The sequence below is a fragment of the Xiphophorus couchianus genome, chromosome 13, assembly GCF_001444195.1.
Source record: "Xiphophorus couchianus chromosome 13, X_couchianus-1.0, whole genome shotgun sequence".
In the NCBI taxonomy this organism is placed as follows: Eukaryota; Metazoa; Chordata; class Actinopteri; order Cyprinodontiformes; family Poeciliidae; genus Xiphophorus; species Xiphophorus couchianus.
The window spans coordinates 18,304,735-18,329,387 of NC_040240.1; the positions used below are offsets into that span (position 1 = coordinate 18,304,735).

The window sequence follows — 24,653 nt, forward strand, 5'->3', positions numbered from 1 at the left end:
TTTGAGTCTGTAGATGTACAACACACTTTCCAGATTTTTAGGTTTGAATTTTATGGAATATTTTGGCTCTAGTGGCTTTTACTTGACGTCAGCGGCGTCACCACTATTCAGATTTTCATTTGTAAATAAAAACGTTCCTCCCACTCTGTGCGGCTGAATCCGAACATTTCAGCTTTTAAAAAAGGACAAAACAACAAAGTTCAAACACTTTTGCGAGGCGCCGTATATTTGGTTTTAACGATTAACAAATAACAGCAGGACGATTTTCGGCTCACGGCACGTCTACACTTTCTGGAGATAACTTGTCTAAAAATAGTTCCAGGCGCCGAGATGGAAAAGCAGACAAAGCAATACGAGGCAGAGCAAATGAAAAAGCGGCTCCTCTTTTGTCATCTCTAACGTCTTTTCTTCTTTTCCTCTCCTCATTAGAGTGAAGGATCTCAAGTCAAAACATTTCCTCGTTCCCAGAGACGCTTCTCCTTTTTTTCCTTCCCATCCACAAATTAATTTAACTCCCAGAATCCTTTTGGGGACAACGAGGGAATTTCCTTTTTGCACTTTCATCTCCCTCGAATTGTTTTCCCTCCTGCATCAGGGGTGTCCAAACTTTTTGCCACAAGGGCAGAAACTGTAGAATCAAAAGTGAAATAATCAAACTAAGGTCAAGCAAATAAAGTAGTCTTGTGTGTGTTATAGATCTAAAACATGAAAGAGGTTTCTACAAAGGTGTATTAAGAAAAAGGGCAAATTTCTGATAGAATTTCTGAAATTTTCTGATTAATCTCAGAATTTTTCTAGAAAGATTTCGTCAATTGAAATTAAGAAATTTCCACGTTTTTTATAGAACATTTCTGACATTAATCTCAAAATTTCAACATTGTTTTCTGGCTTTTGGAGCTCAGAAATTTTCTTCGTTTCTCTAGAAAATTTCTGAGAGTACTCTCAAAAGTTTGCGGCAGAAATCTACCGCTAACAGGACGTCGCAGCAGATGTTGCACGTCTGCTGCTTTAAAAGAAATACAACTGGTTTTCAATTTCTTTTGGAATTGAATAAATTAATTTTCAGTAATAAGTACAGGATTAGTAACCAAACATTGTACTCAAGTGAAAGGAAAAAGTAACTGTCCAAAAAGTTACTCAAGTAGGATTAAAAAAGCGTTTGGTAAAAAATCTACTCAAGTACTGAATAACTGATCAAATTATCAATCATTTAATATTTAAAAACTGCATAATCAGATGGACCAAAATATAAAGGTTAGTGGAAATTTTGAGAAAGAAAATGAAAATAATTTATATAAGTAACAACAAATGACAAAATCAAGCAGAAGAAATTTTCCCAAATCAGTTTCTTTTAATAAAAAAACTTATAAACTTTAAGAAAAACTGCAGGCCTGTGTCTGTTTATGGTGAATTTTTGGTTGAAACATGTTTGTTTTTCATTCGGTGGGGAGAAAAAACAGAAATTTTACTCAAGTAAAAGTAAAACGTACAGCGTAGTAAAAATACTCCTAAAAATACCTTTTAAAAAAAAATGTATTCGAGTAAATGTAAAAAGTTACTACCCAACTTTCAAAACTCAAACTTTATTTAGCCAAATTAGTGCAGCAAATTTGTCTTTTCAGTCAAAGTTTCTTGATTTTACCTCCAGTTGAAACTTAGTTATGAAAAGTCAAATAGTTTGTTGTACTTTACATTTTCCTGTCAGAAAATTATGTTCGGCTGCACAGTGGCGCAGTTGGTAGCACTGTTGCCTTGCAGCAAGAAGGTCCTGGGTTCGATTCCCGGCCAGGGTCTTTCTGCATGGAGTTTGCATGTTCTCCCTGTGCATGCGTGGGTTCTCTCCGGGTACTCCGGCTTCCTCCCACAGTCCAAAAACATGACTGTCAGGTCGATTGGTTTCTCTAAATTCTCCCTAGGTGTGAGTGTGTGTGTGCATGGTTGTTTGTCCTGTATGTCTCTGTGTTGCCCTGCGACAGACTGGCGACCTGTCCAGGGTGTACCCCGCCTCTCGCCCGGAACGTAGCTGGAGATAGGCACCAGCAACCCTCCCGACCCCATTAGGGACAAGGGTGAACAGAAAATGGATGGATGGATGGATGGAAAATTATGTTCGTTTTTATCCTGATTACAAATCAAAAGTCTGAGGATCAAACATGTATAGTTTTTGGTTTGCAGTTTGGACACCCCTGACCTTGGCGACCCGGTCCGTTTTTTACCCCAGAACCTGTTTTTCCAGCCCCATGGTCCAGAACACAGATGCAGTAAAAAGCATAGAGCGACATGGACACTTCACCACGCATCATCTAACACTTTGTGACGGGCCATTTCACAGAATGACACACAGAGACCAGAGCACAAACACACGGCGGCGGCGGCGGCGTAAAACACGCCACTCTCTGAGGATGAAGAGGAAGAGGAGGGCGCAGCAGAAGAGGAAGAAACTGGAGCCGCACTGGACACACGGAGGAAATGCGCTGAAATTATTGTGCAGCTACAAAGTAAACGGAGCAAAAACTTCCTTCAGTAATGTTCCTTCATGAATCAAGTGTGCAAATCTCTGCAGTCTGTGAGAATCGCAGTCAAGCTTGAAGGAAGTTGAAGCCCTGGACTGAAAAAGGCCAGAAAGAGACGGCAGGACGTCTGCAGGGGGATTTTCAGGAACACATGGAGAAACAAACAAAAACAGAAAGGTCTTCTATTCCAGGATCGGTCTTTGTGGAGAAAACCGGACCAGCGAGGCGAGGAGCTTTGACTGGAGGAAGTTCTGGGTGGATGTGAGGAGGATGAGGAGGAGGAGAGGCGCCGAGCGTCGGGCCCGATCCGGCCTGATCCGGTCGTCTACGGCGAAGACGGAGAGCACTCCAGAGACGCTGTGGAGAAACGGAGCAGACGGAAAACGTTACCAAATCGTAGAAATAGGACAGAACGGCGTGGAATGGGAGGGAAATATGATACAGCTGGAGAAAATGGGATGAAAACACAGCAGAACCAGAGCAGAACGACTCCAACTTACTGTTACCACGGTAATGGCAGTGAAAACTTACACTAGAGTAAGAAAAGGTATTTGACTGAAGTACAGAGGAACTGATCAATCATTTAACTGAATGATCAACTAATCAATTTAATATTTAAAAATATTCAATATTGAAAAACATTTTTAAAAATGTAAATATGAAATATATATTTTTAATTATATATGACATATTTAAAAGTATTTTAAAAATTTAATATTTAAAATTATTAAATATTTTTCAATGTTTAATATTTCTAAATATTTGAAATATTTAAATATTTCTAAAATATTTAAATATTTTCCTTTTTTTGTATTTAATATTCAATATTTAAAAACATACATTTTAATGAAGTTTTCAAAAATTATAAATTTAAATTAATATTTAAAAATTACATCATTTGACGGGCCAAAACATAAAGTTCTGTGGAAATGTTGGTATTTTAACTTCCAAAATGGGAATAATTCATATAAATAATTACAAAATTACGACGGAGGATTAAGGCCACGCTATGCATAAAAAAATAAAATAAAGTTACAGGGATAAAGTCATTAAAACGAGAATAAAGTCAGAATTAATAAGAATAAAGTTGTGTGACAAAGTCAAAATATGAGAATATTCTCAGCATTACGACTTCATCCTCGTATTATTTTAGCTTTAGTCTCACAATATGAATATTCTCATAATTTTATGTCTTCATTCTCATTACTTTGACTTTATCCTCGTAAAACTAGAACTTTATTATTGCACAACTTTAATCCATTATAAACATTTTATGTTTTCTTAGTTTGGCCCTAACACTCTGTCGTAATTACAAAACTAAATCAGACATAAGAAACATTTCTAAAAATCAGTTTCTTTCAGTGTAAAACTTTTGAAACTTAATAAAAACTGCAGGTCTGTGTCTGTTAATGGTGATTTTTTTGGTTAAAACATGTTTATTTTTCATTCAGTGGGTAGAAAATCCAGTAAAGTAAGAGTAACGATACCTCATAATGAAATTACCCAAAAGTAAATCCTAAAACTACATTTATTCAAAAAAGTAACCGAACTGATGACTGAACAATCGGAGGGAAAGGGAAAGCTGCACAGTGAAACCAAACGAATGACGTCAACGAGAAAAGAAATTAAGAAGTTGAGATCAAATAGAGAAGAAAAAAGAAAATGGCTAAGATAACAAGCAGTGAGGCACAAAAATGGATCTGGGGGGAGGACGGGATTAGAAAAATAGAAGTGAGAGCGGGGAGATAAGAGAGACAGGATGAAAGGGAGGGAGAGGGGAAACGGGGGAGGCAAATGAAAAGAGGAGACATAATTATAAAACGGCAAAGGAAAATCAATGCAAAGGCCATCGCTGCGCTTTCAGGCGTCGAGGAGATGGAGAGCGGCGGCCTGTCGCTCCACACACCAGCACCAAAACACAGGAGCTCTTCAGATGCAGACCGAAGACAACGGGGCTGAGAGACGGCGACATTTAGAGCTCAGCTGAAGCACGTGATGACGAAGATACATGGCAGCCGGCTGCTTTTATTTCAGGTTTTCGTGAGGACAGAGCCGCGCCTGTTCGTGCGTTTAGAGGAGGATGAGATTCCACTGACGTCTTAATAAGCTCCAATCCCACAAGCAGCAAATAAAAACCAAGTTTCAAAACTATGAGGCCAGTTTGTTCAACTATATAGGTTACTCAGAGTCCCGACGAAAACAATAAAACCTGATTGTTTTCTTCAGCTCATCTTTTCTCTGCTGAGAACACTGCAAAAACACAAAATCTCACCAAGTAGCTTTAAGTGCAAATATCTTAGTGCACTTAAAATAACTAAAACTAAATTACAAGTAGCTTTTTAGCAAAAATAGAAGCCTGTTTTAAGTAAATAACTCCTTAATATTAGTTTCACTAGCAGATTATTTAATTTATAACACGGGAAAAATGTCTTTTTAAAAGTGAAATAATCTACCAATGGTACTTGAACTTTTTTCATCAACATTAAGGAATTATTTACTTCAATCAAGCTCCTATATCTTGCTAAAATGTTACTTATAAGTTAGTTTGTTTTATTCCAAGTGCACTAAGATATTTGAACTAGAAACGAGACCAAAGATACTTGGTACGGTTTTGTGTTTTTGCAGTGCAGGTGATGAAAATTCAACCATTTCTTCTTCATCCTCATCATCGACTAACCCTGCGAAGCGTCAACACAGCTCAGCTGAAAAGCATGTAAACACAGTGCCAGCCAACACACGCCCTCACACACACTCCTGTTTAACTGAATTAGTGCTCGCCGGTGTGGCGGGACCACACACACACACACCACACACACGCAGACAGATTGGAGGAGTGAAATTCATAACAGTCGTAGGAGGTCGTGGACAAGCTGTCAGCGTGTTGAGAAGTCTCTTTAAATCCCCTCCTCGCTCTGAGCTCCTCACAGAAAATAAAAAAATAAAAAAATAAAGGTATTTTTTCAGCTGCAGCTTGAGTTAACACACTGCTGTGTTTAAACAAACAGAATATTGTTTATGACGGGTATTTTTCTTATTGCGTATTTGACATTTAAAACTCATGCATTAACTATAACATGCATCCACATTCATCGTTTTAAATGCAGCTAACGTTAGCTAGAAACAGCAAAAATAAAGAAATGTTAGTTTTGTTTAGGGGCAGCTAACGCTAAACAAAGCTAACAGAGGTTTCACTATGAAGCAAAATGGCGTTGAATAATCTGTGTGTGAAGGAAATATGTCTAATAATCTTCTGAACTGAGTAGCTAATTTACTTTTATGTGAAGAGGTGGCAGATGTTATAAATTTACAAATTTTTCTGCTCCTTTTCATTCATAATTTATTAGTAGTTACATAAACTACTCATATTTATTACCGAACGGTTCAATAATACATAATAAATTAAAAATGAAATGAAATCTTTAGCTGGGCACAAATGGGATCAGCTTTGTGTATTTATTCTAAAAACAAAAGAGGAGCATAATGATGACTATAAAAAGTGTTTGTTTCACAACAAACATTACAGACCAACAAAAAGAGGTTTTGATCTACAAAATAAATATCTGGATATGAGAAGGAAGAGAAACCATAATGAAATAAAAACTATTTGAGCCTTTGTGTATAATTTACTTCATTTATTAAAAGCCCCAAATCAATACGACTTTCAGACCCATAAATTTATGTAAACACCTGATTTCACATTTAACCTATTTTATTACCACTGCACACCCAAACAAGCCTTTTCTCCTTCACCCTCTCAACGCCACTAATTTAAAGTTTTTAGATGTAACATTGGTTTTCAGACGATCAAAGAAATAAATTAGAAGTAAAGCTCTTTGCACCTTGCATGTTTGAGTCGCAGCTGCTCCAGCTGTCAAGGACATAAAAAAGGGCAGAGCGCTCTGCCAATCTGTTCCTCCACATAATGACTATAATCTGCCCAACTGAAATTAAACAGACCAGCGTGTGGAAGCTTCTCTGGCCTAATTATGATGCGTGTGTTTGCCAGTTGCAGAATCTGACAGAAAAATTACAATCCTGCTTCTGTTGTGTGCGATTGAGGAAGCTCTGGTTATCAAACAAAGAAATTATGAAGCACACATTTACGTCTGGGAGGGAGAGGAAGGTGACAGGTGGAGGTGTTGATCTGTTATCAATTCCCCGTGTCTCACACACACACACCCCAGATTTCCTCCTTTATTTTCCAACAACTCGTTTTTTTTCCAGTACCATTACTTCCTTCTTCCTCCTACCAGGCGTCACTCGAGGTTTCAGCTTCATGCATTTGTAATCAGGGATTTCTCGGGTTAATCAAAGCTCACCTTGGCGTGCAGCTACACCTGTCACTTCTCTGCTGGGCTGGAAATCACTCCGTGCGAGATTTTCCTTGATTTTTTAAAATTTTGTAATCAAAAACTCAAACTTTAGAGTGGTTTGGATCAATATTTATCTTGCAAAGGACTTTTCAGGCGTCCATCTTTTCCTAATTGTTCTACTTTCTCAAACACAACACTCACACGTGTCAAACTCGAGGCCCGTGGGCCAAATCCGGCCCGCCGCAGCTTTTTATGTGGCCCTGTAGAGTCTAGACTAAACACTGTGTGCTCACATATAATGTTATCAATCAAATCAATTCAGTTTTTATCCGTTTACTTCCAAATTGTATCAATCAGTCCCTCCAGTTTCTTGAGAATTTGCACAGAAATTCAATCAAAATCAACAAATCCCCCAATTTTTTGCACTAATAATTGGGTGATGTTTGCAGATTTTTCTCAAAAATTGTCAAAAACTTTCTCATTTGTACTAAACAGCTGCTTCAGCCTTAATTAATGTCAGATTATAGTCCATGGTCTATACAGCGAGTGATGAAAAATCGCATTTACCGTCATAAATAAGCAGAAATATTTCAAAATTAGTACCATAAACACTTTGATTTTTATTTCAAAAAACCCCAGAAAGATTTACAAACTCCTAAAGGAACTGAAAAGACATTTATTATTATTTAATTTTAAGAATTAATTGAGATTTTAACAGTTTGTGAACAGGTTTCATCAATACATTTTGGTGCAACCGGCCCTTTAAGAGCATTCAGGATCCTGATTTGGCCCAAAACGAAAACGAGTTTGACACCCTGCTCTACATGCCATCAGCGTTTGACACAAAGAATTTTAAAAAATCAGGTAAATGTAGACAATATTTAGTCTGTATTTATCTTCCTCTCACAAATAATATATTGATTTATTATTATTGACATTATTATTATTACCTCTCCACACTAATATCATTCAGATCACATCATTGTTTACACACTCTCTCACACACACACTGTTAATAATATTCAACTAATTAATACAAAATATTTTCTGTTTGCTTGTACTGTGTTTTTAAAAGAATAAAAAAAGAAATCAGCCAAGAAAAACGGACAAAAACAGAAATAAACTGCTGATCAGGACCATTATAAAAGTTCACAACAATGGCTGCCTGGAAAGTGAAACATTAAAACTTTTTACAGCTCTGCAGTTGCACCGATTCTGTCCCTCCAGTACCAATTATATACTGCATCAATTCTCCAGCAGAGCTGCAACTTCTGCACAAACTATCAAAAACACATAAATGGTGTTTTTATTTGCAAAAACAGAAGCATAGCACACTGATTTGCTGCTATGTCTGTGGAAATGTGTATTAAAGTGAGTCTATAAAAGTGAAAAAAAGAGACAAATTGTCTTTAAACGTGTTTTAAAAATCTGGAAAGATTAAAGTTTCCAGAAGAATCTGAATTTGTTTGCTATTTTCTTTAAGTTATTCAATAAAAACACCTTTCTGACATGATTCCTCTTACTTTAGGAGCAGAGGCAAACTCTATAAACGTTTATTAAGTTTATTATCCTTTTAGACAAAATTATAAGTTTATATGAGCAACTAAAACAGCTGATTCAATCTGTATGTTTTTTAAAATGTAAAAGGTCAATATTACCAAATTAAATATGAACAAGTACACACAGACTTAAAGTTTAAAACGACTAAAAATGGCAACTTTACTGTGATCTTCTCTGTTATCTGCTTAAAGTATTGCTCTCTCTCGCTCGCCTGCAGCCTGAATATGTGACAGGCGTATTTTAACATGTCATGGATATTTGTCTTAAAAATATTTTCCTCTTTGTGCTTCCCCAAGTTGATTTTAAATATCTAATTTATAACTAAAACAGCTGACTTTGTGTTGTCTTACAGCCAGGTTGGAGTATAAACAGATATTTTATTTGCTTTTAGAAGTTAATTCAGGAAAAGTTATTTTCCTTAAGCTCTTTGGTACCTTTGCTAACAGTTTTGTTAATTCACATCTTGAGTCATGCGTCAATACCTTGAATTTGTAGATTTTGAATCATAAGAGTTTTTCAGTCCATTAGAAAAGCATCTTTTATGTCTGACTTAACCTGTGGTGTACCTCAAGGCTGTATTCCGGGTCCCATCCTATTTTCTCTGTGCTTCATTTTCCATTTTCAGGAAACATAATATTGATCATTTTGCTGATTATATTCAAATCTACCAGTCTATCACTGGAGATAGATTAACTTAAATGGGATCTATTATGCAAAATGAAAATGTTCCACGTTTTTGTACTTCCATTTGGGTCTCTAATATTTCTTAAGACAGCCCCAAACACTAAAAGAGTGTAAATGTTGAGTTGGGGGCGTGGCCAGCAGCTTATATAGACGTAAAGTGACAAGACGCCTTAAAACATCTCATTCTGGAAAGATTTTAAAATAGGCAGAACTGATTAAACTAAAATATCATTAATGTCAAAAGTTAGTGAACATGTTTTCTGTATCCCAACCTCTTCAATGAAGAACTCTAGGTCATCTATATTCTATCAAATATAGAAAAAATTATTCATGGTTTTATTACATCTGGTTTAGATTATAGTAATGTTTTCTATGTCTGTCTCGATAAATTGTCTGTTCAGCAGCTGCACGCTGTACACAATGCTGCAACTCGCCTTCTGACAAGAACCCAATGCTATGATCAGATTACACCAGCGCTGGCGTCTCTGCACCGACTTCCTGTTCCAGTCGGGGTCCAGTTCAAGATATTGCTGCTGTTAGGAGTCCATCATGTCTGTCTGAACCGGTCCACCTCTACAGGTCAACGAGTGCAGCTGGGTTACATTTGGTGCATGTTTTTAACTGAAAACTAACGTCAAACTCTATAAACGTTTACATATGAAGGTATTTGTCTTTGCTGCTGTCAATGTTCAGTTAAAAATGGCAATAAATGCATATCAGTGTTTGATATGAAACGTTAAGTAATAACTTGAAGTAAATTCATGTGGGTAATGTTCATTTATTTGGTTAAAGACATTCAAATGTAAGGGGGAACGTATCTTTTGTTCCACATGTCATGTTGTTCCCTATGGGGAAACATTATCTGGCCCATTTAGAGCCTGGTTACAAGTAGCTGTATAAAGTCAACGATATTCCTATATAATTAATGCAGCCAATGAGGTAAAGCTTTATTTTATTTGTCTTTTATTGACGTAAATCCTATATATTTTTAGTTTGTGTTTCCTTTCTTAGTTCTGACGACATTTTGGGGACATTATTAACAGACAATAAATATTTATTGAAATCCAAGAAGGACAATGAGCCTCTATTGAACTCAAGAGGAGTAACATATCTTATTTAAAAAGTTAATTAGGGACAAGATGTTCTCCTCTCTCCTTTTCCTGATTAAACAACGCGTATTTCAAGTATGGCTATGATGATTCCTTGAAAGATTTGAGTTCCTTGATTATTAAAATTCCTCACACTCAAAGGTTTGTTAAACTATGTTTTATTATTTAGCGCGCCGTGTTGCGGCCGGGTGAGTATTTGTGTTGCGCAGCGCTCTCACTTCCTCCTACGAGTTGTTGCTAAGTGCTAGCAGCATAAAGTTAAATTTTTAAGTTTTTTCCGACTGGATTTAATTTATTTACAATAATAATAATAATAATAATACACCAGCCTTCCTCCTGCCGGTGGCCGGTTCAGAGCGAACGGTGGGGAAGTGCGCGGCGGGTGCATGTATACAGGTGAGCAGATAGACTGAACATTGCGAGCGGCTGCTCTGTTGATGCTTACCAGAAGCTTTACGGACAAACCGGAAAATAAATGTAATATCGTCCCAGACTCAATAAATCTATGGTGGAGTACAAACCTGGTGGATGTTTATCTGTATATGTAAGTTTCCCCATTATTCTTCCTGGGGTCCATATCAGACATTACTATAAGAATCCTTTACAACATTCGTAAAAAAAGACATAAACAAGAATAAATTAAACACAAAATTAAATTCAACTGCTTCAATAACACACAAAGATTACGAAAAGACATGCGAAAAAAACCTTACCACACAAACTATTTCAACCATATCAGAACTTAAAATAAACTGAAAAGTAAGTACAACAAACAATAACTATAAATGTAAATTTACACATTTAATCAAATCAATATTAATTAAGTCACTAACATGGACACAAAAGCTATAATAAATGGCTGGACAAAGTGGGAGTTTGTGTAATAAACTGACTGAAGATAAAAACTGAAAACTGGGAGAAAATATATTTTTTAATAAGTGTCCTTGTGAGCCTGCTGCTTTATTATTAAATTGAATATAATTTCAGATTTTTGTGTCATTTTGGTCCAGGTTAATTTAAAAAGTGAGCTGTTATTGTTACAGGTTAGTTGTGAAAAGTAATTGTTAGGGATGAACAAATATGAAAAATTGGGCCGATGTTGATATCAGATATTAACACTGCTGTTATTTCAGTACCAATAATTTACCAATTTTTTATTCAATCCCTCAATTAATCATAACAATGAAAATCAAAACAGTTCAGTATTTGTGTCAAGTTGTGTTTGTTTACCGGCGCATTTTCCCCGCTCTGTTCCTGTGAATACAACACGTGCACAAACCATACCTCCATGTTTGCAGCGTCCTCTCGCTGCTCAGCGGGGGACACTCGGATTAAGCTCCACATTTTTTGTATTATTTATCCTCCTGCTTCATCTACGCAGCAAATCTCTCCTGACGTGAATCTGTCAGGGCCTCCAGGGCTTAAAGGCGGCAACGTGGCGGCACAGAAAGTGGAACGGCAAAAATAAGCCTCCTCGGTTGTGTCACAACAAGCGAGCTGACATGCAGGCTTCTGAATATGCGGCTGCAGAAATCTGAGGATGACTCATGTAGCCGCAGCTTCTGCAGAAACACAGATTCGCCCGGTTCTGTTGTGACGGTATAACTGGTGTGAACTCTTACAAACATCTCGCTAACGGAGGGTTAAACATATCTAAGGTCACAAGATAAGGTGACCACAAGATCACCTCATTTGTTTTGATCACCTCAAAACAAATGAGGGAACGCTGCAAACTGCAATCCTCTACTGGGACCTTTACAGCTGAAACATTATGTGAAATAAATGCAGGACTGCAGTAAATAAAACTAAAACGACATAAAAATATCAGGATAAAAGCAGATATGTATCACTTTGACTGACAATAAATCAAACTAAGCTTTTTCTGTTTGAGATCAGCTATGATTACCAAAATTATTTGCTAAATGTCAAAAATAATGAGACATATTTTAAAAAATTAAATTGGACGTCCAGTTATCACAACGTTCAGAACAAGATAAAGGTGTTTTTACTGAGCAATTAAAAATAATTTAGGCAATCTTAACTGATTTTATGTTGTGTGTGTCATTTTTTATTTAGCAAAGTATCTGGACTCAACTGTCGATGTACGATTCTGCTTTCTTCATGAGTTTGGTGACAAAGAAAAAGTCTTTGAATATATCTGTATATTTTGGTAAGACAGCAACGCCATAATTTCTCAACACCTTTATAAAACTGTTTGTTTTGAAGCTGTCTGAAAGTTTTCATTTCCTAAATTGGAGTTAATTAACATAATTAGGCCTTTGGGGACTCCATAATGATCCTTCATTTGCTTCAGCTGTGAGGCACAAATAAATCCCATCGAGATTTTAAATGCGAGTTACAATAAAAACAAAGGAGCTTCCACTAAGGCTGAGAGAGAAGATTATTTCATCACGCCTGAAAGACGTTGAGTGTAGGGAGATTTAAAACAAAAAACGTAATAAAACCACTGGAAGACAGTCCAAAGTTTCATCAAAAGCCCTTAGCTACTTAAAACAAATAAGAAAAACCTCTGTGACTGTAAGATATCTGCAGGCTAACAGATAAACGTCTGAACAGGTGATTCAGTGGCTACTACAGAACAGAATCATCAAAAGTTGACAAGTTAGGAAGAATCGAGATGGAAAAACAGAGTTTCATGAGTCAGAATGAAACCAAAGAAACTGTTTGGACAGTTTTGTCACCAGAAGAGGAGCAGTAATCAGAGAGGCCAGGGTAAATATGGAGGAGCTGCAGAGATCCACAGCTCATGCTGCGTTCACACCAAACGCGTTTCGAAACGGGTCCGACGCTTTAAGTTGGGCGTGTGTTCACTTTGAAGTCAGATGCTTGACATTTTGCTCTCGATGCGTTTTGGGACGAGTCGTTGTTCAATGGTGGGTGAAACTGACAGAGTGGCACTAAAACATTATGTAGTGAAAGCTTCTGCAATCATAGCAGAGGCTCCGATGCCTTTGCTGAACATTTTGTGTTCAGTTTATATTGAATAAACAACGGTGGCAGCTGATATGTGGAGCCTCTTACCTTTTCTTTCTCTCCCAGAAAACAATGAAAGACTGCGTGTCTAGGTTTTATTTACTGAAATCATTTGCTGGCCGCTGACGAGGGTCGTTGTCGGTGCCTGAATCTTGTTGCAGGACACCAACTACAGGTCACTACGTCACATAGCAGAGTCTCTCTGATTGGTTGACGTTCTGTGTCAAGCGGTGAAAGTTCAGATTTTTCGACTCCAGCGTCAAACGCTTCGGCCATGTCGGACACGCTTGATGCGTTGAACGCACGAAACCTGCCGTGTTTGGTGTGAACGCAGCATTAGACATTAGAAACCATGCACAGGTCAAACATCTACCAGGAACGTCTCGGGCGTGCAGAGGACACAGGAAGTGAGGAAGAAATTCTCTGGCTCACTGCTACAAACATATTAGTCTAAATGCAAAACTTGCTGCGATTCCATTACAAATATTTGCAAAACTTTATCAGTATCAGCGCCATAATTCTCCAACTACTTCCTCTTGTTGTCCTCGACTTCTCCGGCGGTTGTGACGTCTGGTTATTAGTATCAAACTTGTGTGACGGAAGAAAAAAGTGTTTCCATTGCAGTTTTGCAAAATACACAAACTTTGACACAACCGAAAAACTCCACCGCATCTTAGAAAGAAATAATCAAAAAACAGCTTTTGGAATTAGAGATTTTCCATTAAAATTTTAACATTTTATCTCAAAATTAGCAACTGTCTCCCCAAACACAATGTGGTCTAAGTGACCTGACAGCTGAACATTTCCTACTCACAAAGAGTAGACACTGTTACTGCAGAGAACGGCGGTTCTGCGAATGGATGTGAATACCAACATTTTTCAGAAATTTAAAAAAAGTAAATATTTTTTCTTCAGCTCATAATTATGCACTACTATCATAAAAACACCACTACACTGGCAGTGTGGGAAAATGCACTGCATCAGTTTTCAGAGCCACTGTAAACATGGAGTCCCTCGTACTTCTTCTGCAGAGCTGGTAAACACCAAACCAGTGAGACGCAGTGGAGAGGTTGGGTGCAGTCATTAACCTTGTAAAACCTCAGCCAGCCCCTGTGATTAACGACGCCCCATTATGGGCTATTAAACAGCACCAGAGGAGGGTCTTTTCTCACAAACCCAAACAACACAATACAGGTTCAGAGAAACTCTCACTGTATTCTCCCACAAAGGCAAGAAAGCATGAAAAATAGAGCTGAGAAAGACTAGCTGGCGCGTTGAGGAATGACCCACTGTGGCCTGATATCCTCTGACTGCGGCCACATGCATGTTTCTCCTCCCTGTCTTGTTCAAAGCTCCGTTATTGTTTATTACAATAGAAGTTGGTGGATTCCCCACAGCGGGCGCAGTGATAAGGAAAATACTCTCGACACAGAAAAGAGGCTTTTACCATATAAAAAGGCACAGGGAGAAAAGACAGAGGGGGAAAAGGAGACGAAGAAACGCATGAAGTGAGGGAAGATGGAGGCGCGGGGATGCGGGGAGGGAAGCGGGGCCATGTGGCAGGCAGGAGGGGAAGATAAAGGCAGAGCTGTATTCCCTGATGTGGCTTCTGTGCTCTTCGCAGCTCCTGCTCCAAGGATTACTGCATTTACACTTCAGCTTAAAAATAGCCCCCGTGATAATTTATTTAGCTGGAGCTCACCATCCTGCATTGTGTTTCAGGAGAATGGCTTTTCCCTCAGCCTGGGTCTCTTTCACATACTTTCTTTTCTATGTATTTCTATTCTTACTTTGTATTTTTGCAGATATATTCCTGTTAGCTGCACAAAAGCTGCATCCGGCAATAATTTTAGCGATGCAGGGAAGCTGGTTTCGTGCACCTCTGATACAGTTTGACTCATTGTGCTGAATTAATGGAATCGAAGGGTGCATTCACACCAGCCCTGTTTAGTCCACTTTAATCAAACTCTGGTTCTTTGGGGGAGATGTGAAAAGCAAACTGTTTCTTCCAATAAAGAAACTTGATTTAAGTGAACCTGGCGTGGTTTGAATGTGTATGTAACGCTCCAAAAGCAGGAAGTGGACTACGGCGCAGTGCATTCTGGGTAAATACAACCAAAACAAACGCGTGTTTCTGGCGCTAGCAGGAGAAATGACTCAAAGTCTTTTACCAATGACAAAAGAGAAATCCTACAACCGCTCAAATCTGACGTCACTCCATTTTTGTTTACGTCATGAAGACGAAATGTAAACAACTTCTGTCTTCTTCAAAGGTTTTCATGTTGCTTCCTTCAGTGGTTCTTGGTGCAGCGCCACCACAGGCGAGGAGGGGAACAGGTTTTTCAATTTGCCAGGCATGATTGAAATCATCTTTAAGCGGTATTCCTGACTCCTTGTCGGTAGAGGGAATATCAGTCGACGTCACGTTGCATCAGCATGTCTGCTTCAGAAAGCAGGAAAGAAAACATTATTCTAATTACGTAAACTATTTACAGTCAAGATAATAAAATAATTTATTACTTGTAGCCAGCAAAAATCACCTTTCTTCGCCTGGCGCAAATCCCTCATGAAGCTATGGTGAGTCTGCATCTGTTAAAGGTTTTATTTTTAGCACATCGTCTCTGTACCTCACATTGTCTCCGGTTCAACCTGTTGCATTTTTAATTTTGATTTTTTTTAGTTTATCACCTGCCTTGATGGATGCAGCTACCATCTTCATTTTCCCTCTACTTCTGATGAAGCTAAGAAGAAATGATTTTATTTTAATAGGAAAACATACATCTTAGGAAAAATGCTTTCCGGTGCCCTTATTGCTCCCCGTATATATGTTTGTCTTATTTAGACAGACTCGACATATCTCACTAAGACCTGAAGATCTTACCATGAACAAATTGCTTTAGTATTTGCTTGTTAGTAATGTCCAACTCTTCAGTCATTTTCTCTCGTCATTTATTGATTCGCCTGCATTTAATGCATCATTAAGTCGCATCTCATTCACTAATGTCAGTTTGGTAGAATAACTTACTTTATCATGCTGTGATAAACAAATGTAGTACGCTAACAACATGCTAGCTAGTGTTAAAACAGCAAGATTAATACAAGTAACTATGGTAACTAGTGAGCATTTAGAGGCCGACTTGGCTCTTTCTGCAGTTCATCTGCTGTGATTACAAACAAATAATCTGACTACGGGACAAGTGATGACCCCAACACCAAATATTACTGTTCGTCTTTCAAACGTTCCGTTTGCACATTTAAAAAGGAAAATGCCGCCTCAAGCTGGTCCTCTGATTCGTTGGTCTCCCCAACAATAAGCAGTTTATGCTGAAAGTCAAAAGCATCTATTTTATAAATCTTCAGGGAGCAGAGACAGACAGACGAAGAGTACAATCAAAGGGAATCATCTCTTTCCATGTTGCAGGAAGTCTTAGTTTCCTCATAAATGTGATGACTCGACAGGAGGTACAGATGATAGTAAATGTTTTTCACAACTAAAACGAGCGTCACTCAGCATTTTCCATCCACTGCTTCCCCGTCTGTGACTCACAACAGACCAACAGACCCTCAGAGTCGGTTTAGTGATGATGACCTCACCTCATGGTGGCTCAACATGTGCGTACTTCCCCATATGAGCCTCGCAGTGAGGTCCAGGGTTGCCAGATTTGGCTGACAGTTTCCAGCCCAAAAACAGTGTAAAATCTGCTTAGCTCCCCAAAAAAACAATCCAAATCTCAACCTCTAATGAATTACATATTGATAGCACCAGATACAGTCATATATATATATATATTATTGTGTCCAAAAAATGGTAACTTAATTTTACATGAAAGAACGTGTAGATTTATTTGAGTAGCGGGTTAGCTTCAATGGCTAGCAACTGTAACTTGCTATAAGGTTAGCAAATAAAACAAATCATTAGTAGTTGTGAAAGATAATCGTTTATCTTGATCATTTACTGAAACATGAAGCTGTGTTTTATACGCGAACAGCAGAAATACAAGCAGACTCTAGTTTTAACAGAACAGCAGTAACTTGTTTTCTGACGCTACTTGCTTAGAGTCAGTTGTTTCTGACTTTTTCACGTTTTAACTGTTGAAGTTGAAGCTACATGTTGACATAAATGGCGTGGTGGAAAATGTTATTAAAAGGTAGGTAATAATAATATCACTTTTTTAAAGTTTATGAACAAATGAATCTGCCTGAGCTACAAGGTTAGCCGAATTATATCTTTTGCTGCAGAAGTTAAAATAAAAACAAAGTTACAATTAATTCTTGCATTACTTGGTGTTTTTGTAATGATGTCACTTATAAATTAGAAATGTTGGATGTGCTGTGGTGGCGCAGGGGTTCAGCACAACCCACATATGGAGGCCGTAGTCCTCGACACGGCTGTCGGAGGTTCGATTCCCGCTCTGGCAACCTTTTCCCCTTCCCTCTTTCCTGTCAATTCACTATCAAATAAAGGCCACTAGAGCCAATAAAATCTTAAAATAGAAATGTCTTGTATGCGGCTTTCCTAAATAAATGACTGAAAATACTTTTGGTCTCCTTTTCAGTTGCCTCACAGATTCGTTTTGTTGCTGAAGGCACCATTTGTACTGATGGCATCATTATCCCTTTTCACTCAGTCACAACTTACAGAAACAGCCTTCAGCAATTAAACACACACTGAGCAGCACTCTGTTCTCCCCACAATCCAGTCAGTTCAAGAAAATTATCTTAAAAAGTGATGAAGCTCTTGCAGTTCTCTCTCTCTCTTTTTTTAGGGAGATGCTGGATATATTCTGCGGATATGAAAAGTACAACAAAGTGTTCCTCTTTGCTGAATTGCCAACCACAATGAAGGAAAAATTAAATTTTCTTACCCACTGAAAACTTTTGGTATCACTTTAATTCTCCTTAAGGTGCTGTGGGATTTTCAGTTTTAACTAATTTGATTGTCTGGTAATTAAATAAGAAATCAATTGGACAAACAATTAGATCCTGTGGTGCATTTGAGACAGTAGGAGAACAGAAATACTCATGATGTCCATACAATATTTGTAATGAGTTAGTTTCCTGGCTAGGAAATGTATTATAATCACAGCAATTTAATTGATTATAGCTGTTTTCTAAAACTTATTTCTTTTTCTGGTTCGTTGCCATGATGCGTTTCTGCTGGGTCTGGTAGGAGAAAGAATACTTTAAAAATGAAATAAAATAACAATAAAAGAATATCAACAAACTATCGTGCAGTCACTGAATACGAGCCAAACACAAATTTAAAATATTTTTCCAGTTCCCATTGATAGAGCATATCAGAGGCTGCGACATAAAGAACACAAAAATAATGAAAAATAAATAAAATAAATTCTAGAAATAAATTTGACTTTTTCACACAACTTGTTTTGTTTTCATCACATTCTTTTACTCCCACTGTAATATTTGTTCAAGAAAAAGTTAATTTCACAGAGAAATTGGTACATGTAGCCTTATATATTCATAAACATTTAAGTAATTAAATATATAAGGACTTAAATAAAAAAATAATATAAGACTATGTATCAATCAGGAAGTTGGTAAATTAGTGAGCTAAAAATATTTCAATAAAACATATTAAAATAAATAATTTATATATATATACGGCTCCCTCTGGTCCCTCCGCTGTGGAACAAACCACCTGAAGACGTCGTGTTTTCTGTGAGCGCCGGTCGCTCCCGCTGACTCTGCAGCATCAGACGTATATTTATCAGCTGGGCGTCTGAATGCTGAACAACGTTCCCCCTGCGGGACCGAACTGTACTTGCCACAGCGCCACGCCGTCACCTGAGCTAAACACCTTCACCTCACAGTTGGGTTTGCACGCCACCGCAGCTGTGTTAACGCATACATTATTAGTTTCGGGGCGTGTAGGTCCCGGCGGGTACGATGGGGCATCTGCAAGCAATGATGTGGGAATATGATGAATAATAATCATCATATCAAGTTCAGATGTGAAGGGGGAAACTGGTCAAGAAATTCCTGCAAGCGATAAACTGTTTTCCTTTAGCTGCATACATTCACACCTGCTGCTGCAGAAAGGTGTTGCGCTCCAACTTGCTCTACTCAATGCCAAGATTAGAAGTACATTTCACCTCAACATAGATTTGGAGAGCAGCACATCTCTTACCTGTAGGAGTGTAATGGGTCTGGGTCAGCAGACAGTGGGTAAGCAGAGGGAGGTTAATGTGGAGCAGGAAGTGTCTCTGCTGAGCAGGAAGTGTCTCTGCTCCACTGCCGCCAAGCATCAGCGCTGCTTTTGTTGTGTTAGACACAGCTGGGTAACGGTGGCAGCTAGCAGCAAATACCAATTTAGATACACACAAGTTAGATGGGATTCGATGCTTCAGCCATGAGTGTGTGCAGCTGTGGACCCAGGAGGATACTGGTTTCTCTTCCAGTAGTTTACAGCAGCCTTTAGGTACTGCATGGAAACGTGACGTTACGTTAGCTCAAAATGCGACGCCACAGCTAGCTAACCAAAGGATTGTGTTTAAAAATAACAATGGGCGTGATGTGGTGGCGTAGGGGATAGCGCGTTTGGAGGCCTTGAGTGATCGATGCGGCCGTTACGGGTTCGATTCCCGAACCTGGCGACATTTGCTGCATGTCTTCCCCCTTTCCTGTCAGCCTGCTTTCCTATAAGGGACACTAGAATAATAATAATAATAATAAATAAATAAAAAAATAACGATGGATAAATGGGTTAAACCGAGTCACTGAAGAGAAAAACTGATGATGTCACTGGAAAGAAAACAAGGCCAGGATTAATGATCAGAGGAAGTCAGGTTACACCTGCTGATGAACGAATCGATTCTTTTGAACGGCTCTGTTGATGAGAACTGTTCTTTGCTCAGACGTCAACAACTATTGTTATTCAATTAAAAATGGCTAAATTGCATTGATTAAATACAATAGATAAATAGTATTGATAGAAATGGGTGGATAATTTTATATTAAATGGTAATGAAGAAGATTTTTGTTTTTGGCAATGCAACGCAAGTCTATTTTTATTATTGTGCTTCTAAATTACAAATATAAGAACAACACTTGGTAGTAAAGAACAACTCCTTTTTTGATTTCAGAATCTGAAAATAACTCAACATGCCCGAGTAGACGTGTTCATGACCTGTTATATCTACCAAACAGCATGGACGAACAAAAACAACAACAATATGTGCATTAAGCAGCATTATCTTTATATTAATATTTCATTTCATATATTTTCATTTCAGGTTGTTTAACATGTTGTGTTATTGGGGGGCAACTTCAAGTTAGGTGGTTGGTGAAACCGTTCCTGTTCCTCTGGATCTTTAAGCAAAGGAAACAAGTTATCTTTCAGCAGAAGTCTAAGTCAAGGCTCAGGCCCCAAGTATTTCAGTGAAAATCACTATATTTTTATTGGTTCGTCAGGATCTTCAATCAGTCAACAGCACACCTGTTCTAACATAAAAAAAACTTTGCATAAACTGTTTACATGGTTCAAAAAATAATCCCACAATGAAGTTATAATGCTAAATTGTGTTATAAAAGAATGCTAGTAAGACTTTTGGCTTTATGTAGATCATACGTAACCTGACATAACAAAAAAAGACACATTTGACCTTTTATTGCATCGACTTTAAGCAGAGTATTAAAAAAGAGGCGGCAGAACTTGTCTTCTGCAGATGAAAGCAGAGCAGATCAGTGGAGAGCACATTAAGTGTTACACAAGTACGCCGTTAAAAGGGGGAACTTGGTGTGCTGCAGAATAATTCTCCTGCATTAACACCAGGCATGGAACGAGGTGGTATCATCTATTCACAGAGCAGAAGCCGCATGTTTTATGGAAATACATCTGCGGTGGAGCTGGAAGGTGGGGTCCGCCCGGCGACCGACCGCGTTTGATTTAGGGAGAAAACCGGTTTATCTGGGAAATGAAAGTGGAGAGAGGGAACATTTGCACAAATGATGACTAATTGCCAGAGTCTTGTTCCCACACGCCCCGCAAATAAATGTGTCACCTGTTTTTACCGCCTACTTGACAGTGAGTAATCGCACAGTGAGAGACATCTGCCACGATACAGGATGGCGTCTCAGCGCCGGCCCGGCCAACACGAGCGCCCAACGAGGAAGTTACTGCAAAATTAAACCTGACCTCTGTTGTGGAAAAAACTATTTTACCAAGCACTGTCAGGTGAAATCACTCAATCAGGTTTATTCCTATACTGTGCACAATACAGAGAGCTTATAGGACAATCAATAATGAAGCAGGTCTGGGTGGAAAGCTCTGCCAGGCAGACAACACATGAGTTTTATATCAAGGATAAGGAATTAGAAATTAAAAAACAGAGACAAACATCCATATTGAGAAGTTTTATTCTTAAGAAAATCAGCAATCAATGTATAAAACTAGCCGTAAAATAAGAAGATGTTTGGAGAAATGACTAAAAACAAAAGTAGAAGGCGGGGAAGCAAGAGAACAGTTTAGCTAATATCAGCAGCAGATGGTTAGGCTAAAATTAAACCAACATAAAGATTCACAGGGAAGCTTTCTGGCTTCGATTTAGCTTGTGTGTTTGTGTTGCAGCTTCAAATAAGCCTTGAATGTTTTACAAGTTGTGTTTGAAGTTTTGCTGCATCACTTGGCTGAGATAAAATCAGAGACATTGGATGTAAGCCAAAGGCGCTTTAATAAAGTATTTGTTATTTATATATCCTTCTCCTCTGAAAATCCCAGGTTATTTGTTGCTCCAAGTATAATAGTGAATCTGGGAAGAGCTGATTGAAGAACAGATAGAAATACTACATAACTTCCTCCTTCACTCCTCTTTTTTCCAGAGCGATGAAAAAGTATTAGCCTGTTTACACATTTCTTCTGCACTGCTGTTAGCTTCTTGTAGCTTCGTACTGGTAGAGTCAGTTTTAGGTGGACGTCTTATTGCAAACAAAACAAAACAGTAGTAATCTGTAGCATCATCTGATAAATCGATATTCATGCTAACTTGGTTTTTATTATTTTGTATATCTATAACTAGCACAGTGCATCATAAATACATGTCTGTATTGCAAACATTTTAACATGTTAAAATAATTTCTAATGACCAGCTGACTACAGGACTAACATTTTATTTCACAATCAACTTATTATGTTACTTCAGTTGTTGTGAAAATTATGCTTATCAAAACTAGCTTAAAAGAAATTTAACGGTGTGGCTTGTACTTGAAACTAAAAGTGCTGTTGCCTAGCAACCTCTCAGCCAATAGAATTAAAGTTTTTTACTGGGAGCGTTTGTTTCCTTGTAGTGGGTGTGCCTGTGTGGCTATTAAATATCCGCCAGAAGTGCTACTGATCGCTAACAGCCTATTGATCTTAGGCAGGAGTTTGTTCAACTAAACCAAAGAAAATGGATCCACAACTTAGTCACCACATGCTATCTATCTATCTATCTATCTATCTATCTATCTATCTATCTATCTATCTAGCAGGCACCCCCACTAGAAGGAAACAAACACACCCAGTAAAACACTTTGATTCTATTGGCTGAGAGGTTGCCAGGCAACGTTTCTTTTCTGTTCCAAGAGCAAGCAGAAAATGTTTCGCAAGCGAGCAGAGAGGTTTGCAAGCGGAGATTTGATTTGAGCAAAGACAAGTTTTGAGTGGAGAAAGGTTTGAAAAAGATCAATGAGAGCAGAAGTTTTGAGTAAAAGTAATAAATGTTTTGAGAACAAAAGACATAAAATCCTGCTTTCAAACTGAAACTGTGCTCCCAAATTATGGCAGAAAAATTCCCCCATAACCTTAAAGTTGCAATTTAGTAATGTGACAAAACGCAAAGGGTTTGAATACTTTTGCCATGTCAAACTAAAACACTATTTCATTTATTTTAAAAGGTTTACAGGCAAGGGAAAAAATAAAAACACTTAGTAGTTTAATTCCAGAGATCTTGACGTTGCTAACCACCGTCTCCATCACGCAGGCCGAGCCTCAAACAGCTGCACATCATTACCAAGTCATTGAGCTTTCTCTGAAGATCAAAGGCAGCAAACTAACAATGCATGCTTGAATGGCTTTTTAAATGAATTAACTGTCACACTGAGAAAGCTCAGAGTTCTTCAGGAAAAAATCCAACTGACCTCCTTCAAGTGCTCACAGGAGGAAAGACAAACGTGAGCCAATCCCACCGCCGTTAAACAAAAACGTCATTCTCTACAGCTGCTGGAGGAGAAAATTAGTTTGTATTAATGGATCAGTGGTCATGAGACGAGCAGGTAGCAAGCAAATCACCTCGCAGCTCACCTTGACAACCAAAAAAAAAAAAAACAGAAAGCAAGCATACAGCCAAATAACACGGAGCTCCTACACGGCACGAGGCCAACGCTGAATAGCTAGCAGTGATTCAGACAGTTCGTTAAAAAGAGTTGATAGACTCCCTCGCCTCGCCTCTGCGTCTCCTCGCTCTGTGAAAAGCTGCACTGGGGTGATTGATGGCTGAATGCAGGCCTTAATTTGTGGGACGTGAAAAGATTGCCGGGCTACAATGGCTGACAAAACAGGAACAAAGAGAGAGGAGATATAGATGGACGACAAGCGGAAAATGAAGATGTGAAGATTCATTGTTAGTCCTCGTCACGAGGCAGGTTGACATTTTTTGGTGTGGTGCAGCACTGATGTCTGCTTAATAAGGCAGTAAATGAAGCCGCATTTTTATTAAAACTGTTTTAGATTCTTTAGAAAACAGATAAATACGATGAATGTTAAGAGCTTATGCAAAACATGGTCACCTGAGTTTTTATTTAGGTATTGCTTAACAATCTTCAAGTTTTGCTGAACAACATACAGTGTCAACATTTCTTCTCCTGTCAAGCTTATTGTAGTTCTATTAGGCTGCGTGATTAAAATTTGATTAAAAAATGTTTGTTAAACAAAGCTGAAAGTTGCTAAAGATTGAGGATGTTATGTTTCTAACACCAAACCAGCCCAAGCTGTTAATGTTGTTGTGTAATGTTTGTTTATGTTGTTAACTTTTCATGTAAGTGCTGCAAAACAATTTCCCTACTTGGACAAATAAAGCTATTTGTCTGTCTGAAAGTAATGATTCTGAAGTCTGAAGTTGAATTCAAGTCCATTGATTCAAGATTACTTGGTGAATCAGGATGAAAAAGTCAGATGGAGACCTAACAAACCAGCACCCTCTGCAGGATTTTAAAAGTACTGAGGCTAATCCAGAGGACTGAATAAGGACTGAAAAACCAAAAGCGTGACAGCATTTCATTAGACCAGGGGTCTGAGACAATACCTCTTGATATTTGGCTAAAAAAGTGCAAAACTAATTAAAAAAAATATATAAATATCAGAAACGAGGATTTTAGAAGTTCCTTATGGTTCCTTATTGCTAATATCTCTTATATTTTTCTCATCACTACATTGTAATCTAAGTGCTTTTTTATTATTTACATCATTTTCCACAAACATTGATGTC

General features: G+C 38.0%; 1 protein-coding gene across 1 annotated transcript in view; it reads right to left on the bottom strand.

The window, feature by feature from the left end:
* Positions 1 to 2,462: 2,462 nt before the first annotated feature.
* The window catches only part of samd12 (sterile alpha motif domain containing 12), a 115,631-nt gene continuing 93,440 nt past the window's right edge, over positions 2,463 to 24,653 (bottom strand). Inside the window, exon 5 of the mRNA XM_028037218.1 lies at positions 2,463 to 2,870. Within this exon, the coding sequence (XP_027893019.1) occupies positions 2,839 to 2,870 (32 nt within the window). The 3' untranslated portion in view covers positions 2,463 to 2,838. The remainder of the gene's footprint in view (positions 2,871 to 24,653) is intronic.